Source organism: Mauremys reevesii, linkage group 11 (genome assembly GCF_016161935.1).
Source record: "Mauremys reevesii isolate NIE-2019 linkage group 11, ASM1616193v1, whole genome shotgun sequence".
NCBI lineage: Eukaryota > Metazoa > Chordata > Testudines > Geoemydidae > Mauremys > Mauremys reevesii.
In genome coordinates this window covers 58,653,485-58,669,595 of record NC_052633.1, presented here as the reverse complement: position 1 = coordinate 58,669,595, position 16,111 = coordinate 58,653,485, and the positions used below count along the sequence as shown (strand labels likewise).

The 16,111-nt window shown below is 40.6% G+C and overlaps 1 protein-coding gene across 3 annotated transcripts in view; it reads left to right on the top strand.

The window, feature by feature from the left end:
• THSD7B (thrombospondin type 1 domain containing 7B) overlaps positions 1–16,111 on the top strand; it is a 733,398-nt gene that overhangs the window by 368,168 nt on the left and 349,119 nt on the right. The window contains exon 1 of one of the 3 annotated variants that reach the window (XM_039494618.1): positions 13,564–13,651. The exons of the other annotated variants lie outside the window; for them this stretch is intronic. Coding sequence (XP_039350552.1) covers positions 13,603–13,651 — 49 coding nt within the window. The 5' untranslated portion in view covers positions 13,564–13,602. Of the gene's footprint in view, positions 1–13,563; positions 13,652–16,111 lie in introns of those variants that run through there. 3 annotated transcript variants of the gene reach the window in all.

Sequence of the window (16,111 nt, the reverse complement as noted above, 5' to 3'; positions counted from 1 at the left end):
TTTCAATTTAATGGAATTTTAAAACTTTTTTTTTAAATGAAGAGTAGAATCAGGGCTCCAGTCTGCAGACATGTTCTAAATCAATGTCAATAAAAAATAATCTGTGTAGGCAGTAATGTGGATATTTGTTGCAAATGCAACTTTGGGGAAATTGTTTTGATTCTTTGTAGTGTGATGGGTTACCGAATCATAGGACTGGAAGGGACCTCGAGAGGTCATCTAGTCCAGTCCCTTGCCTCATGGCAGGACTAAGTATTATCTAGACCATTCTTGACAAATGTTTGTCTAACCTGCTCTTAAAAATCTCCGATGATGGAGATCCCACAACCTCCTTAGGAAATGTATTCCCGTGTTTAATCACCCTGACAGTTAAGAAGTTTTTCCTAATCTCCAACCTAAACCTCCCTTGCTTCAGTTTCAGCCCATTGCTTCTTAACCTCCGAGGATAGGACAAGAAGAACAATTTTTCTCCCATGCTGACTGTTACTTATCACCTTATTACCTTCTCTATGTTTGCGAATTGATTGCTTAATTATTTGCTCTATTATCTTTCCGGCTACAGAAGTTAAGCTGACTGGTCTGTAATTCCCCAGGTTGTCCTTATTTCCCTTTTTATAGATTGGCACTATATTTGCCCTTTTCCACTCTTCTGGAAACTCTTCCATCTTCCATGACTTTTCAAAGATAATTGCTAATGGCTAAGATATCTCCTCAGTCAGCTCCTTGAGTATTCTAGGATGCATTTCATCAGGCCCTGGTGACTTGACATCTAATTTAAGTAATTTTAACTCCCACACCCCCATTTTAGCCTTTTCAGATCCTACCTCATTTTCACTAGCATTCACTATGTTAGATGTCCAATCACCACCAACCTTCTTGGTGGAAACTGAAACAAAGAAGTCATCATCCTCCAACGCATCATCAGGGATCTACAACCCATCCTGGACAATGATCCCACACTTTCACAGGCCTTGGGTGGCAGGCCAGTCCTCGCCACAGACAACCTGCCAACCTGAAGCGCATTCTCACCAGTAACTGCACACTGCACCATAGTAACTCTAGCTCAGGAGCCAATCCATGCAACAAACCTCGATGCCAACTCTGCCCACATATCTACACCAGCGACACCATCACAGGACCTAACCAGATCAGCCACATCATCACCGGCTCATTCAGCTGCACGTCCACCAATGTAATATACGCCATCATATGCCAGCAATGCCCCTCTGCTATGTACATCAGCCAAACTGGACAGTCTCTATGGAAAAGGATAAATGGACATAAATCAGATATTAGGAATGGCAGTATACAAAAACCTGTAGGAGAACACTTCAACCTCCTTGGCCACACAATAGCAGATCTTAAGGTGGCCATCCTGCAGCAAAAAAACTTCAGGACCAGACTTCAAAGAGAAACTGCTGAGCTTCAGTTCATCTGCAAATTTGACACCATCAGCTCAGGATTAAACAAAGACTATGAATGGCTTGCCAACTACAGAACCAGTTTCTCCTCTCTTGGTTTTCACACCTCAGCTGCTAGAAGAGGGCCTCATCCTCCCTGATTGAACTAATCTGGTTATCTCTAGCCTGCTTCTTGCTTGCTCACATATATACCTGCCCCTGGAAATTTCCACTACATGCATCCGACGAAGTGGGTATTCACCCACGAAAGCTCATGCTTCCAAACATCTGTTAGTCTATAAGGTGCCACAAGACTCTTTGCTGCTTTTAAAGAAGTCATTAAGCATCTCTGCCATTTCCACATTTTCTGTTGTTATTCTCCTCCCCCCATTGAGTGACAGCCCTACCCTGTCCTTGGTCTTCCTCTTGCTTCTAATGTATTTGTAGAATGTTTTCTTGTTACCATTTATATCTCTAGCTGGTTTGATCTCATTTTGTGCCTCGGCCTTTCTAATTTTGTCCCTACATACTTGTGTTATTTGTTGATATTCATCCTTTGTAATTTGCCCTAGTTTCCACTTTTTGTAGGACTCTCTTTTGATTTTTAGATCATTGAAGATCTCCTGGTTAAGCCCAGGTGGTCTCTTGCCATACTTCCTATCTTTCCTATGCAGCAGGATAGTTTGCTCTTGTGCCTTTAATAATGTCTCTTTGAAAAGCTGCAACTGTCTTCAATTGTTTTTCCTCTTAGACTTGCTTCCCATGGGATCTTACCTACCGACTCTCTGAGTTTGTTAAAGTCTGCCTTCTTGAAACCCACTATCTTTATTGTGCTGTTCTCCCTCCTACCATTCCTTAGAATCATGAACTCGTCATTTCATGATCACTTGCACCCAAACGGCCTTTCACTTTCAAATTCTCAACCAGTTCCTCCCTATTTGTCAAAATCAAATCTAGAACAGCCTCTCCACTAGTAGCTGTATCCACCTTCTGATATAAAAAATTGTCTCCAATACATTCCAAGAACTTACTGGATAATCTGTGCCCTCCTGTGTTTTCCCAACAGATGTCTGAGTCCCCCATCACTACTAAGTCCTGTGCTTTGGATGATTTTGTTAGTTGTTTAAAAAAAGCCACATCTACCTCTTCTTCCTTGTTAGGTGGGCTGTAGTAGACCTCTACCATGATATCACCCTTGTTTTTCACCCTTTTATCCTTACCCAGAAACTTTCAACGTCTGTCTCCTATTTCCATCTCAACCTCAGTCCAAGCGTATACATTTTTAATATATAAGGCAACACCTCCTCCCTTTTTCCCTGTCTGTCCTTCCTGAGCAAGCTGTACTCTTCTATGCCAATATTCCAGTCATTCGTATTATCCCACCAGGTGTCTGTGATGCCAACTCGATAGGTGACCCCATCTCTGCTTAGCAGTCCTTCCTCCTGGCACTGCATCCCATGGTTAAGGAAGCTGAAGCCCTCCTGGCAACACCATCTTCTAAGCCAGGCATTCATCTCCAGGATGCATCTGTCTCTGCCTGGGCCCCTACCCTTGACTGGAAGGATCAAAGAGAGCACCATCTGCACTCCCAACTCCTTCACCCTTAGTCCCAGAGCTCTGTAGACACTTCTGATCTTCTGAGGGTCGTACCTCACAGTATCATTAGTCCCACATGGATGAGTAGAATGGAGTAGTAGTCAGAGGACCGGATGATCCCAGACAATCCCTCCATAATGTCTCAGATATGGGTCCCTGGGATGCAGCATACCTCCTGCGATGCCATGTCAGGGCAACAGATGGGTGCCTCTGTCCCCCTCAGAACAGAGTCACCAACTATGACTGCTCTACGTTTCTTCCTGGGTATGGTGGCTGCGATCCTCCAAGCCTTGTGTGTACATGCCTTCTCCTCCACCTTTTGGGGTGATGCTTTATCGCTCGTTGCCAGGGCAGCATATCGGTTTTCCATCACCATGGTAGGTGGGTTGGGAGTAGGGGTGGAGCACTGCCTGCTGCCAGAAGTAACCAGCTGCCAGTGTCCTCCCTGTGACAGAGCCATATCCTTTTCCCCCGGTAGTGTGATAGCAACCCTCTATAGCTGGATAGCTTACTTAGCCTTGGATGACTCCATATGAATACTCTTGAGGAATTCCTTGTGGGCATGGATGCTCCTCATAACCTGTCTCACAAATTCAATTATGCCACTGCAAAAGGAATCATGTGGTCCTGTATAAATACTTACTGTGGAGAATGAGGGAGTTATGTGGAACAGTTTTTATAAATATATGCCGTGCCACTTAGGCTAATGATCACAAGATAACCTGCTTGGATGCATAGAGATAAATCAAAGGAGGCTGTAAGGAACAAGAAATAAAACAATGGCAAAGATAAGATGTTATCATAGGGAATACCAAGGATCCTTGGGGAAACAATGGGGAAGTTATTAAGTAGGAAATATCCTCCAGCCTGGTGCCTACTAGGCTGGCAAAGTTTACTCTTCCTAGGTTGAACCTAGGATCAAAGGTTTACATTTTTATAACCTTAAAGATGCTCTTCAGGCAGGAAGTAGAGGTGGTCAGTGGGTTGGCTGTCAACATGCTGACAGACACAGAGTGAGGCCGAAGCTGCAGGAGAGCACTCTGCTTCACTCAGCCTAGAGATGGAGGTGAGAGGAATGTTCAAAAAGGTTGCAAGGAAAGATTAAAGTGTAGGTAAGGCCCATGCATATAGAGCTTTTATTGGTATTACCCTTTGGTCCGCATGGTGTGTACCTTTGGATGAAGGAATAAGTAGTTAAAGCAGAGTGAATTTTTTCAGAGAAGAGAAAATTAGGCAAAAACTTTTTTTTCAGTGCACCAAAATTATTTGCAAATTCCGGTTGAATTTGGCAAATAGTTTCATTGGCGGGGAAAAATTGTTTTGATCACTTTGAAACAAAATGGTTCAACTTCTCAAAATAACACACTGTTTTGAAATGTAGCTCATTAAAAAGAAGTGCAAAACATTCCCGAACAAACCAAAGAGAAACCAAGAACTAGACTTAACTTTCATTTGTTTGATTAGAAACATTTCATTAGACCGCAAATTATTTTTTTCTCTTTATTTTGGCAAGCAAAGAAAAATAAGTTTTAGTCCAAACTACATTTTTGGGGATTTTTTTTTGCTTCAGTCCCTGAACTCACAAAGCAGTTATTCCCTCAGCTCTAGAAATAAAGCTTTGCTCTGAAGAAGCTATTCTTCATTCACTTTAACAGTCAGACTCATGGCGTAAAAGGGCGTACAGGGGCTAAACCCAGTTGAGTGGTTGTGTTAAAGCAGTTTGGAAATGGAAGGACTGCAGTCCAGTGATCCAGTAAGGAGAAGGCAGCAAAATCAGTCCCCCAAAGAGGTACCCTTGAGAGAGACTAAAAGTGGTCTAAATAACAGCATGCCATGTAACTGAGACTTAACATTTCACTAATTCTGTTGTAGCCAGATTACTTGTGAAAATCTACTGTAAAATATCAGTGATTTTTTTATCTTCTATTTTGGAATAATTGTTATTCCAATCACTACTACCCATAAAAATAGTTTATATTGTTCTCCTAGTATTTTAATCACATTAAGAAATAATTAGCCCTAATTAACTTCAGAAGTCTGTGATGATTATAATCAAATAAGATATTCACATACAAGCATAAAATTATTTTGAAGCAAATGCTTATCTGATAATTAACTAGGGAACTATCATCACTGTAAATGTTAGTCATTTTAGTTTGACAGAATTAAATCTGATCACTGCAGCTATGGTATATTTAAATGTGAGCTTTGGCAGTAATTGTCACTTGTGACTCTTTATGTTTGTGTCTTATCTACTGCAAATACTTATGTTCTGAGTTTGTTTCCTCTTGTATATGAAAATACCTGCTGTGAAAATGATGCTGATTATTTTCATAGAGCTGTAACTGTACATAGCCATTTCCAAAACAAATAGGAAGATGGGGTCTGTGGCAAGGCAACTCTTTCGCCTCGCTGGGCTCAGCACTTCCCTCTCAGGCAAAGGGGGGCAGCTGGAGTAAATCAGCCCCACTCCAGAGTGTTTTTATTCCTCACTTGGTTTTTATTTTTCAATATCTTACAAGGTGGGCCTCAGGGTAGGTCCAAGCAACACTTCAGCCAAACCAAAGCAAAAAAAATCATAAAGCAAAAAGGAAATATTGTTCCCCGTTCCTTCTCTAGGGCATTGCTATGTTATGCTGGCTCTGGGCTGCCAGTCCTTCCCCAAACAGTCAGTTAGCTTGGTTGCTTCCCCTATAGTTCTAACTGTGGCTCAGTCTCTGATTCCACTGCAAGGATCCCGGGAATCCCATGGGCTGTCAGGGCTTCCTGCCATGGAGCCAGGAGCCTAGAAGTCGTGTGACGGGCTTCTAGGGAACACAACCCCAGGGTCCCACTACATGGACTGCTCCAGGGCTGGGGATCCCAGGTTTTTCACACTCGAGGGCCTGCTGGCTGCTCAGATTTCTTGACATCTGATGAGTGACTTGTCCCAGGAGTCAGGTAGCCCAGGAGTTGGATAGCTCCTGTCCTGGAGCAATCTGCATGGTGGAGCCACAGATCCTGCAAGCCCTGGCAGCTCTTGACTGATAGAATTCTTGTCACTTTCCCTGCTTAATTCAGTGCTGGTTAAAAGTGAAGTTTACAAGAATTAATTTCTGTCAGGAGCTGCTGGAGACCGCAGGAGGCTATTTTGTTTTGGAAGCACCGCCTGTCGGTGTTTAAAATAAATAAATAATCCTTATGGAATTTCTGATTAGAATGAAAGTTTGAAAAAAATTGGCTGCATTCCAAATTGTAACATAACCAAATTTCAAAATGTTAGAACGGGAAATTGAGTTTCGGCTTGCTCTACTTCCAGGGATTGTCTGGTTTGGTTAATCCGGATTCTACATCTACATTTTACCAAGTTTAGCCAGGCTGTAAGACATGTTGGCCAGGTGCACTGGTACATATTCTATACTACATTCAAAGAGTTTTCTGAAAAAAGAGCTAATTGTGCTTTGGTAGTTACTCTAGGAAACTTCTTAAATCCTGTCTTTTCATCTCCCTGTTGCGTAACTCCTGTCATTTAGATTGCTTTTTCCTGACACTGGAGTTGCACTTAAAACTTTCATGGAAGCCACATCTTCCAAAAATTGGGAACTGGGCTTTTAAGAGGTGTTTATATGATATGGCACTCTCTTTCCCACTAAGAGTTGAGATAAACTCTCATTTGGTATTGTAGCTGCATGTGGAATGATGTACAGTATATGACATTTTCTTCTCCTGTAGCCTCCCAGCTTGTGTGCAGGAACTCGGCAAGATCTGTCAGTTATCCTATTTCCTATTTTGGATGAAGAAGCCTCTGTGTTTCCCCCTGGTAATGCCTATGGGTCCCTAGTTCCCAAAGAATTCTCCCTCCCCAAATCTAGTTGTGAGTGAGGCCAGAGTCCGTGCCTATTGTTGATCCTGTGTCTTTAGTGTCTCCTTAAAGAATTCCTCCTGCTACAGCCTGCCTTGCTGTCTGACCACGTCTTGCATGGAACCTAGGGAAAGATCTTCTAGGAACTGAAAATCTCAGCTAGCTTCTTTCTTAGCTTGGAATGATATTTCAAGCATTCTCTTACGTCTTTGGCAGAGGAGGTAAAATCCCTTGCTCCACATCAGACCAATCTGCTTCTGACAACTTGGGTTGCCTCTCTCTCCAGGAAAACATAAATGAATTGGTGGACTTGATTTCACTGTATTTGGCAGTCACTATATCTAGCATACTCCTTCATGCCATTCCAGCTCCTGATAATCCAAGATGTTAAGGTGAAATGGAGGAGAAAGGCATTCCCATTTCTGGAATCCCTGGAACAGATTGGACTATTCTGCATCCACAATCTGTAGAGAAAAATTGGGCCACTCAGCAGGGCCACTCCAGAGCTTTACCATTACTTACATTCTTCTCAGCTGCAAATATCAAAAGTGTTGCAAGTAAAGCTTTAATTTAAAAGAATTCAGGTCAGAACTAAAGATCAGAGGCATCGCAATTAAATAATCTGACATTTTCATCACACTCGGGTCCCTCTTTAGCTAACTGGGCCTCACAGCTTTATCAAAGCCCCAGAAAAGTTTAATCCCCAAATCTCGTATAGTGGGTTTAGGTCCCATTTTCAGTTTATTGGTTAGAAAGTTAAATTTAATTGCTTAGGCCATAAACTCTCTCTCTTCCCATTTTATTCATCTTTATCTGTGAAATACAGACCCACACCTTCAACTTCAGACGGCCACATTTACATAATCAGCAAATCCACTATTCTGCTTCCCAATTTGCTTATCAGTTTTGCCATCCTGCTTTCCTTAGTGTCAACTGGCTGCAATCAATTCCTCTTACCCTTGAGTAATTTACATTAGTACTGTAATACAGAATAAATAGCAGCCACTAAAAAGAACTACTGGATACTAACATTCCCTTATAATGCCTTATTACCTTAACTTCCTTTAGAAGTTCAAAGGCTCTTCATATCCCATTGGCTCCCAAACTGGTCCAGTGACCACAGATGGTGAGTGGAAGTCTGGCTTGTCACATGCTGCCAGCTCTTCTTGTCAAGAGGCTGGTAAGTGTCTGAAAATAAGGAAGGGGAGCAAGGGCCTCCTGCTACATCTGAGGAGGAAACAGGGTGCTCGGGCTGAATGCACCGGTGGAGCTGGAGCTGCCAGTCATGAGTGGAGAGGATCAGGAGAGAAGCAAATGAAATGCAGCAGCTGGGCAGTGTGTTCAGGGAGGGAAGGACCAAGCGGCATATACAGGGGTGAGGCAGAGAGAAGCAGGGAGGAAGAGAAACAGAACAGGTAGGATGGGTGCTTCAGCTGTGTCAGTTTTACCTTGTAAAATCATGTAGTGATTGTGTGGTATTTTGGCATGCACTTTATCTATTTATGGTGTGTCAAATTTCTGCTATATAAACCAAATGTTTAGACATCATGAGTTTGGGATTTTTATTTGTATTGCAGTAATGTCTCTAGGAGCCCCAGTTCTGGACCTCATTGTGCTAGGTGCTGTGCAAACACAGAACAAAAAAGACAGTCCCTGCCCCTGAAAGCTTACAATCGATGTAAATCTAAGTGTTTGATAACTTACAGTGAAAAGAGGAGTGTGTTATGCTGCTTATCCATAATATTGCCTGTCCTGGCAGTGTACTAGACTTTTTAATGATGATTATTAAGAAGATGAGGGAGAAAGTGATTCTGAAGTTTGGAGGAAAGAGAATTTGTTGTGACTAGTTAGTTTTTTAATCAATGGTGTCTGTGTGACATTTCTGAGTAGTTAGGACTATGACTCATATTCCAAGAGGAAATGGAATAGTGGGCAGAGTGTAGGGGAAGTGGTCCAAGATGGCTATTGCCAATACACACACAACCTTCAGTACGTTGAGATCTGCACAGAAATGTTGATGATCTGTTCTCAGAACTCTTGGTAATAGTACTCTTTTTAATAGCTCCCCTGTGGGGTAAAGCTCCTTAGCTCAGTGAACAGATGGTATAATTTGAGGATGAAACACCAAATTCATACCTACTGAAGAGCGGGTGCAATACACAGCTCAGCTCAATTAAGCTGCATCATCTTACCCAAAGGATGAATTTGGCCTGGTTTGTTTGTCTAAATAAGTAGTTACCAATGTTTTGTTATTGGACTGTCATCCTCCTTTAGGATGGATTGGCATATCCTGTTGCTTTATTTCTGTCCTTTTTTTCTCTTCTCTTCTCTCCTCTTTTTTTTTTTTTTTGGTCACTTCTCTTTTCCATGTTTGTTTCATTCATTCTGGTTTTTTTTAATGTATTTTATGCAGACTGTCCTCTGGCCCTGCTCTCTCTCTCCCCTCTGATAACTCTGATCCTTCCCCCATTTCTCCACTTATCAAAAGGCTAAATGCTGCCAGGGATGTGGGTATCTTTTGGTGTCATCCCAGGCTGAACTGAATGCCATGGAGCACAGAAGCTTGACTGGTATGGAACTGTCTGAGCTGCTGTCCTGTATGCATGAGCTGGTCTTGGAGACAGCTACAATAGGTGCAAACTGCGAGAAAGTTAAGAAGGTGGGTGGATTTCAAGGTACCATCTGCCACTTTGTGGCTGCATGTTTGCCTGAGTATGAGGTTGTGTGAATGCTTATCTGGGGTCCTTCAGCTTTCCCCACCAACACTGATCCTCTCCTCTATGCTTCTTCAACTAGTCTGACAATCCCTGTGCAGGGAAACACTACTAATTTATTGCTTTATATGAAAAAGGGGTATTGGGTTCTTTCTTTATGTTCTGGATTTTTTTTCTTTTGATCTGCTTTAGAAAGGGAGTTTTGTCTCTTTAAATATCCACAGATATGGAAAGGAATAGCCCTGATACAGCTGGAAATGAAATGCACACAGATGCATTATATGTTGAGTTAAATTCTGCCTCAGTTTTAGAGAGAGAATTTTGGATTAACTCCATTTACTTCAATGAAGCTACACTGGTGTAAGCAAGAACAGAATTTGGCCCTGCATCTTTGTTCTAGCTTTGGAACGTCAGCTGTTGGCATTAGCATATGTGAGTAATACGTTTATATTAGGGTTTTTTAACATGGCTAACCCCTTGGTTTGAGAATTTGGATTTAGTATATAAAACATTTGGACCTCCTTGTTCAGATATTTTCCTTCTTGAACCAGCAAATGTTTTATGAACAAAGTGTACTGGAGAAATTAAAAAGGTCAACTGCCAGCCAAAGCAGTTCAGTAGCCTGGATCTTTAATTCCCTAAAGAAAGGAAATACACAAGACTTTACAGGAAGTGGCATCTGTTGTTCTTCCCCCGGGCAAGAGACGTGTGTCCTGATCAGTGAAACCACTTATCTTTTACCTTGTTTGACTGACACCCGATGACTTGTCATATCAGCTCAGCTGTTAGACGTAATCCTAGAGAGTCAGACTATATATGTTGGTGTTTCTACACTGAGCCATTTAAACATACATGCCATTGAATGCATATTTTACAGTAGCTTCTATCAGCATTTTTATTAGAATTACAAGATTCAGGAGTTTTTAAGTTGGCCATACAATTTTACTCCCCATCCTAACTAAAGTTTTTCAAAAACACTTTTCAGGAAAACAAACAAACAGTTTGCCCATATTTAAGTTCTGAATAAAATATAGAGGCTCATTGGTTTGAATGGTTTCATGTACTTGTAAAATTCAAAGGCACCTTTGATGTAAGTGTAATTTAACAAACTGTTTCTAAAACAGTCTAATCAATTTTGGTATTTTGAAAAACATTGAAAACATTTGAAAAAAATATAATCATCTTTGTAGTGTAAGGTAACGTACTTCAAACAATGCTTGTATTTGAAATGAAATTCTTTGAAAGGATTTGTCCTCAACATCAGCATGTTGCAATAGTTATTTTTTATGATGAACACTAATTCTGAGCTTTAAAATCCGGGCTAGACATAGTCTTTTTTTGTTTCCTAAGAGAAAGCTAGATTATAGCTTCCAATATAAAATCGTAATTGGCAGAGTATTAAAGCGGAGTTTTTTGCAAAAATTTACAGGCAGATTTTCATAATTGGGTGGACACAATCTCTCTCTCTCTCTCACACACACACACACACACACACACACACACACACACACACACACACACACACACACACACACACACACACACACACACACACACACACACACACACACACCCCCTAACCTATGCATGCAAATTAGTTACCCGTGCTTATGCCTAACTTTTAAAATTGTGGTCATCTGATACTGCTTCATTTCCAAGTTAAAATGCCATTAGGAAAACCTCATCTCCTTATTGCATATTTGGAAAAGAGATACTGTTAATGGCACTGTCAGTAGAATTGAGTAAACTAATGAATGAATTCTGCCCCTTTTATCTGTTTTCAAACACTGATATTTTTTACAGATTTGCTTTTTAGAATTTTTTTTGCCTCCTATCACATCTGAAAAAAATTCAGCCTATGGATTTGCCTGCAAGCTATTCTCACTGTATGTATATTCATTATTAAATGTGTTGTGATTACTCACATGGGATTATCTTTCTTTCCTGGTTGGAAGAGTATAACTATAATTGGTATGGGGAGAGTGCAATCATGTCACCAACCTTTGTTTTACTCAGGCAGATGGCCAAGCAGTTGGTGTGAGGGTTCCCCTAGGGTTGCCAATTCTGGTTGGACATATTCCTGGAGGTTTCATCACATGACATAATATTTAATTAAGGGTTAACCTTTTATTCCTGGAGAGTCCAAGGACAATCCTGGAGGGTTGGCAATTCTAGTTCCCACACAGATTGGGGTCCTATTTTGCTAGAAACTGTACAGATGCACAGTAAGATACAATCTTTGCCTTGAAGATCTTGCAGCCTAAGCAGACATAATAGATACGGGGTTAGAGGAGAAAAACAGTCAGAGAAGAGGGGAAGTGATTTGCGTGAGGTCATGCAGCAGTTTAGAAGAGGAGGCTGGGAATAGAACCCAACTTTCCTAAGTCCCAGTCTGATGCCCTGTCCCTTTGCTCATGTTGACTTCCTGTTTTTAGGACATCTTAAGCTTTTTCCTTTGTAACAGCTTGAGTCTGGCCTGGCCAGAATCACTGCTATAAAAATTAAACTATTATATCTTTACATTACATAAAATTGTGAGTAAGGGCACATGTAAAATTAGTTTTTAGTATTTGTGTGTGGTGTGTACGTGCAATGGTGCAGCTGGATCCTTGGCTGGTTTATTAAATTGGCTCTATGCTAGGGACTCTGCACAGGAATGTTGCACAGTCCATTTTGTGAGAGATGTGGTCCTGAATTTATCTGTCTTTTAATTGTGTTAATGATTGGAGTTTTGGCAACACTGAACCCATGGTGGTATATTGACTGAGGAGGGGGGCACAGTCTGGGAGAAGATAGCTTTCACCTCTCACAGAAGTGAAAATGTCTCTCATAGCAAATTCCCTCTTCCCTTTCTCCAGGACCCAGCTCTCTCCTCTACAGCCTGGCTGTGGGTGGAGGAGCAGACACCAGAGGAAGTTCTTCAGGGAAGGAGAACCAGCTGGTCTTGAGCAGATATAGCATCTTGCAGGTGGAGTCCTACTGGCTGCTCTACCTTTTGTTGCTTCTTCTGGGGTGGATTTTGGTACAGTGGGTTCCAGGTACATTGGTGAAGATGCATTGAGGAGATACTTCTCCACCTGTCAAGGTCTTCAACTCCTCTCCGTTGTGTCAAAGTGCCCATCTTGTCCCCACCTGCATCTCAGTTTGCCTGCCTTTCACAGAAGCTGCAGGGGGCTTATCCCGTGCAAAATGGGTCCAGACAGGTGATGAGTGGATGCTTCCAGCTGTAACTTTCTTATTTTTCCGCCCCCCTCTGCCTCCCCTTCATTTTCTACCTCTCTGCATGGCTACCTATCATCCATCTCTGCTAATCTGATAAACATTTGTTTTCTATGCTACTCCATCCAAAATGAATTTCATTTAGTCATGACGTGGATTTAACCATGAGCCCGAAACTCATTTTCCATGAACAAAGCTTCATGTTCATGAGTACTTGCAAAAAAGCAATTGAAAACATGGCGCAATGAAATTCAGTTTCTCATTCATTGCAGTATTTGTGAACAATTTTTTTTCTCAGACAGGAGGAGAGATCTGATTGTTTTTGAAAAATCACATTGTCTATATACCATTTAGCAATGTATACTTCTAACCAAGAGTAAATAACAGACAATATTCGAGAGAAATAAAATGTCAAATCCTAAAGTGTCTTTGTGGTCCAAAATGTAGGCATTGGACTGAATTATTAACCCTCCCCTTCCCCCACAAAATAGCATGCCTTATGGAAGTGCACTTGCTAACCAATATTCAGCAAGTCAGCCACTGGGATCTGCAGTTTCATTACAACACTGGTTATAACAGCCTGGCAGGATCTGCAATGCCACATAGGAATGCGAGACTTCTTTTGACTCACTCTGTTAGCAGGAGTTAGAAATTTGCATATTGCTGCTAAATAAACTCTGCTGACTCATTGTCACAGGTCTGACTTAATTCCATTGGTGATATGGGATGTGGATGTTACTCTGATCAGAGAGAGCTAGGGGTAGAAGAGTGAGATCCTGAAAGAAATCCTGAGGACAGCCAGGCTGAGGGGGAAAGCTAAGGCTGGGGACTGATGTTCTGTTGTTGTTGTATTTTCCCCTGTCTGGGATTTGGCTTTATTGGTAAGTTTGACCCCATGCAGTCTTTATAAACTTTGTCTGCGTGGGAGTGATTTCGTCTTACTCTGCTAGAAATGTACATGTGGAGAATGAATAGACATGCAATGTAAACACATTTGTTATCAGTGGGAAATTCTTTGGGCAACAGTCATTATACAAAGACATTTAGATGTATGAAAACATTGTCTAACTATTAATATTGTGTACTTGCATATGTAAAAATTAAAACAGGAAAGCATTGAGTTGCGTAATTTAGCTGCCAAAATTATTTTATGGATTTAAATCAGAATATTTAGAAGAATACAGGATATTGTCATCATAGTGGTTGGGAAGAGGAATTTATACAAAGCAGCTGCAATTCATTTTGGGACGTCGCACAGAAAGAAATGTTAGAGAAATCTGAAACTTTTTGATCTATGTATTACCTGAAGACTCAACATACAGGAGTTCTCCTTTTGTTGTGTGACAAAACATTACATCATAGCCCTATTAGCAATAAGGAATATTAATTATCAGTAAATAACATTTTAAAGAAGATAAGTGAACATGTTAATATTTTTAGATTGCTACCTGCCCTTGGAAGCAATGTGCATTATCAGACACATGAATTTTCTGCAATTTTCAGGATCTTTGTTTTTTTTTGTTTTTTTGTTGTTGTCACTATAGATATAAAGATCCAGTACAAATTAAAATCATTGTGGAAAATCTGAAATCATTAAGGGCTGATTTTCGGAGATGCTGAGCACCTGCAGCTCCCATGGACTTCAGTTGGAAGCATGAGTACTCTCCCCCTCTAAAAAGCGGGCCCTAAATATTTTAAATAAGAAGTTAATATGTGATTCAACAGGCCTTATGTCTCTTTAGCTCGTTGATTTGACCACCAAGACTCATAATTATTTTATACAAAGTTAATACTTTACATTGTATTCGAAGGGCAGATTTTGAAGTTATACATGCATAGCTGAGACACACTTCCTCCTCGCATGTCTGAGTTACGTTTCTTAGTATTGTTGAGGCCGTATCTTGCAGTCCTTATTCAGACAAAATTCCCATTTAAAGCCAAAGCATGGGAGTTTTGCCTACGTAAATATTTCTTGATCAAGTCTAAATGATGACTTTTTTTGCATTACCTATAGTAACTAAATCCAAATGAGCTAGAGCTCAAATCAGCTTGGGTTTAATGAGTAAGCTACTCAAGTGTAAGAGAATGTTAATGATGCACATTAAAATTCTTTGGAAGTCCCAGATAAGTGTTCATCAATTCACTTGAAAATTACTTGAGCCAAATAGTATTATCTTTATAGCCTATGGCTCAACTCAGCTCTAACATGATTTGTTACTTGGTGGTCATCCAATCTCTTCTAATCATGGGTTCAAAATATGTAATTAATGATTGAGGGTTATTAGGATCTATTTCAAATTAAATTAACTTTACTAAGCACAAAGTCTTGTGCCTTTTGTTTGTTTGTTTTGGGGTTCAAAAAGAAGGAATATGAGTCTCCAAAAATGCTATTTTTCAATGGATCAATGAACTGCATAAGAGTGCCTGTTGGAATGAAAGCTCATTTGATAAAGTTATTTCAACCTTTGGCTAGAGAGAACAGATCTTTCATATTGGACAAAGTAGGTCAACCCTCTGGACGTCTCTGCACTCTGTTTTTGCAGTTTGATGTGGCTGCACATTTGGTTGTAGATCTGTGTAAATAACTGATTTTTTGTTTGTTTTGTTTTTTAGTTCAGTGGTTGAACTAAAAATAACTAGTTTTCGGTCAACCTGAAATGAAATTTTCAGTGAAACTAAAGTTTAAAAAATGCTTTGGGTCAAATGAAACATGTTTGGTTTTGAAACAAATTGTTTAGTTTAATTTTGAGGGATTTTTACCACTTCTAAAAATAAAATGGAAGTAAACTTATAAACAAGCAGTTGTTTTGAATCTAAATGTTTCCTTCTGAAAAAGTCAAAATAAAACAGTTTTTGGCTGGAAAAACAAAATGGTGAATTTGACCCAAATATGCATTTTTTTGGTAACAAAGTGTCATCTTAAAAATTTTGCCAGGTAGATGGGTATGCTAATCTCTAACAGTCTGTCTACACTGCAATCAAAAAATCTACAGTTGGCCATGCCAGCTGACTCTGGCTCAAGGGGCTCGGGCTAAGGGGCTAGTTAATTGTGGTGCAGACATTGCAGCTTGGGCTGCAGCCTGGGCTCTAGGACCCTGTGCAGTGAGAGAGTCCCAGAGTTTGGGCTGCAGACTGACTCAGAATGTCTACACCGCAATTAACTAGACCCTTAGCCTGAGCTCCGGAAGCCCAAGTCAGCTGGCACAAGCCAGCTGAATGTGTTTAATTGCAGGGTAGACATGCCCTAAGTTCTATTAATACCCTACATTCATCAGTTTGTTGGTCATTTCTGCAGTTTGGACTTGCAAATGGAGCTTTAAAGAAGAGTCATGTGGTTTGGG